Raw genomic sequence first — 3,566 nt, 5'->3', positions numbered from 1 at the left:
AAGAACGTTTGCTGAGTAGCTGTATGGGGTCAGGACATAAGTCTGGATAGCACAGTATCCTTCCTCTGAAAGTGGCCAGAAGCAGATGGGTTTTGGAAAGAGGAACAGGATGTATATATGGCATTTCTCCCGAGTACTCTACTAGCAATCAGCATCTCAGGATCCTGATAGGATTTCCATCTATTTAGAGAGTTATGTCAATGTCCCTCTCTCCAGATTGAACTGGAACGCACAGAACCTGGCTTTGGTCAGTGACTGTCCCATTAGTTCCTAAATCTTTGGCACATCATTGTTCAATTTTTTTTTTTTTATTTGAAAACCTTATCACTACCTGATCTTCCTGTGGAAACACAAACCAAAACCAAAACCAAACCCAGCATGTTTTTCATGTGACTGGAATGTCTGGTATTTGAGGGAAAGGATTAAGTAAGAGTCTTACTGAACAGAATCCAGTGTGCCTTTTCCAATTGCAAATATGATCATAAATAAAAACATGTAATTAAAAGTTTAGGCCTGTGTCACCTGTAGGCCATGAGAATGGTTGGGAAGAGAATTGAGGTTACAGATACTGAAATTGAGCTCACAGATACTGACACACAGCTGCCTGAAACACAGTAGTATGTGCTAACAGCATGGAAACATCATGGGGTCAAAGAAAGGATGAGTCAGTGTATGGATTATGTCCTGATGGGTCTTCATTAGTCCACCCATCATCCTCAGACAGGATTAGTTTGGTGCATTATGCTGGGTGGCTGATGTTAGAAGAGATACATGTCATCTGTTATTCTGATGAGACTAGAAACAGGAAGCTCTTGGAAAATTAATTCCTAGCAAGAAGTTTTGCCCAGATCTGTTACACAGCACACACTCATCTGCCATGAGTGTCAATGGCACGTCCAGTCACCACTGCATCCAGTACAATGTGCATGCAATTCACTGCTCTGCATCCCTGTTGGGCTTGGCAAAGGTATGTGCACTTCACTGAGAAAACATGGGGTCTTGTTGGGTCCTGCCTTTTGGTGGGAATAATCTGCATGCAAGAAAAAAAAAAAAGCAGCTATAGGACTTTATTATAAAGCTTTTCCTCCTAGTAGGCCCTGCATTTTTTCACTGTTTTCAATCCCCAGGGATTCACTGCGTTCAGATACCATTATCCCACTTTAAGAGCAAAGAAATGACAAACAAGGAGGTGTGTGGCTGCTCAAAGCCACATCGGAAACCTGCTTGAAAACAAAGATCCAAATCCTCACCTTGTCTCAGAACAACACCGTAACTAACAGATGGGCATGTTCCTCCCTTGCTCTTTACCAGCTTCCAGTCACCCACTCAGTCCTGGGGCTTTTCTGTGGCCACTGAGAATTAGCAGGTTTCTACTTCCACAGCATCAGAAGAAAAGCTGGCAAAAGGAATAGTTGTGGGAGATTATTATTATTTTTTTGTTTTAATTGGCAGTGTTTAGGAATGAAGAGGATGAAGAGAAGACACACAAGAAGCCCAGACAGGCTCCTCCAGAGTCAGATAGCACTTAATTCTGAAACATCCCAGTTCACTGTCTTCACTCAGTAAGTACCTTGTGCTGGGCAACAGTGAGGACACATCATGCACACACATGTGATCAAGTATGCACAAGTGTACTTTCCAATTAATTCTTCCAGCTCTTCTGGTTCATTTTTGGTCTTCTTAAAAGGATATCCAATATAAGAATGACATTTTGCAATCAAACGTTGAATGCTTTTTTTTTATTTAAACATATTAAGTTACAAAAGCTTCTGGAACAGAGAAAGGATGCCAAGGAGGAAAGAGCTGAAAAGTCAGATTGCATTTTCTCATTCATTGTGAAAGCAAAACACACTGGCAGCAGCAAGGCGTTTCATAGAAAAGTTTCAGATGGACAGTACAAAGACCTTTCTGTCAATATTGTCACTGAAACATCTTGCTGTCACGAAGCACATCTTTTTTTTTCTGATCACATTTCTTAGGGTTGGCTGATTGATTTTCACTGTGGGAAACAAGTAATCATTACTTCAGAATGACTGTAATTCTTTACTGTTAATCTCTGCTAATGTAATGCAATCTTCTTCTTGGGAAAATGTCCAAACATCATTTACTTCATCCTAATAAAAATGTCTACAGCCATTGTTAAAAGTTTTATTTGCACAAGTATGTTCCTAATCTATGTTAATTTCATGCAATATATCTCTAGTTTTTGGAATAAATACTGAGAATCATTTGAGAAAAATCCTTGGGATGCAAAATCAAAACGAACTTCATCTTTTTCTTTAAGGGCAAAGTTCCACCACCTTTATTTACACAAGTAGCATCCTGCTCTGTATGTTATTTCACTGCAAGCTGGAGGCTCAAACAGTGAAAATCAGCACAGCCCCGTTAGGATTTACTGCATTGGATTCACTTCTAATGAAAACTGGGCTGAGCAGTTTCATCTGTGGATTGATGTGCTACCTATAACCAGGAAAGGTGCTCAAACATAGCCCTGCCCTTAGGAATTTGGCACATTTACAACTGACATGACTCAGTAACCTACCAGATGACGATAGTGGAGCTCTTCTGTAAAATCCAGGTTAAGCCTACATTTGTATGACTGTACATCTGAAGTATAAAAACCACGATATGTAGTACACTCCAACAGTTAAAAAATAGAACTTATTTTATTTGTAAACTATCCACGCAAGATACTCAGCAGCAAAGAAGCCATTTTCAGTGTCTTCTGATCATCTTTTAGAAAGATCTGTTGCTGTAAGTCTCCGAAACATCTGAGTTTACATGTAGAAACAATCAAGGCAATATTATTTGTACATATTATTAAACATGCAAAAAAACTTCCTGAAGAATATTGCCCAAATGTAGAAAGTCATCTGGATCTCAAATATTCCTTGGTAGCATCTGCTTTTTGAATATGGCTCACATGTGGCTTTAGAGTCCTTCAGTTTATTTTGGAGAACTGGCACCTTTAATAACAGGCTCCCTATTCAAATATGTGGCCCAGTAAACTAAGTTAAAAGTTCCAAACAGCACCGGAAAAATTATCCGGGACATTTTGTCAATCTTACTGATGCTGTTGTAAGTCTTTTTGCTTTCAGCAGGCTTTTCTTCTGCAGACTTCACTGGAGCAGATGCAGTGTTTGAGATGACAGATGGGGCTGAGTCCTTTGGCATATTTGGTGCAGGGGTCAGCTTTCCAGTGCTGTAAGTATTAGTTGATTTATTTCCCAGCAACTGGCGTTCTTTTTTCTGCAAGGGGAGGAACAAAACATTAGACTGCAGAAAAACAAGGTGGAAACATATTCTTGAGATATTAACCCAAAAATCTTAAGTACTGTAATCAATCATGCTAACAAATGCCTGTTGGCTGTTCTGACTTTGACTCCCAAACAGCTGTTCCTGCTTCAGTTTTATAGCCCTTACTCAGGTGAAACTTTCCCTGATGCCAGAGAAGTCTGAGAGCAGCTGGCCAGACCTGGATCCCACCTGGTGTGTGCCTTGGCAGCTTCTTTTGTCAGGGTGATGCAGTCCTGCACCTGTAGAGGCTGCTGCCCTGTGGGCAGCTG

General features: G+C 40.4%; 1 protein-coding gene across 1 annotated transcript in view; it reads right to left on the bottom strand.

The window, feature by feature from the left end:
• Nucleotides 1–2,734: 2,734 nt before the first annotated feature.
• The window catches only part of GABRA5 (gamma-aminobutyric acid (GABA) A receptor, alpha 5), a 57,382-nt gene continuing 56,550 nt past the window's right edge, over nucleotides 2,735–3,566 (bottom strand). The window contains exon 9 of the mRNA XM_009998785.1: nucleotides 2,735–3,249. Within this exon, the coding sequence (XP_009997087.1) occupies nucleotides 2,947–3,249 (303 nt within the window). The 3' untranslated portion in view covers nucleotides 2,735–2,946. The remainder of the gene's footprint in view (nucleotides 3,250–3,566) is intronic.

The sequence above is a fragment of the Chaetura pelagica genome, unplaced genomic scaffold, assembly GCF_000747805.2.
Source record: "Chaetura pelagica isolate M959 unplaced genomic scaffold, ChaPel_1.0 scaffold120, whole genome shotgun sequence".
Lineage (NCBI taxonomy): Eukaryota > Metazoa > Chordata > Aves > Apodiformes > Apodidae > Chaetura > Chaetura pelagica.
This window is presented reverse-complemented; position numbering and strand designations above follow the sequence as displayed.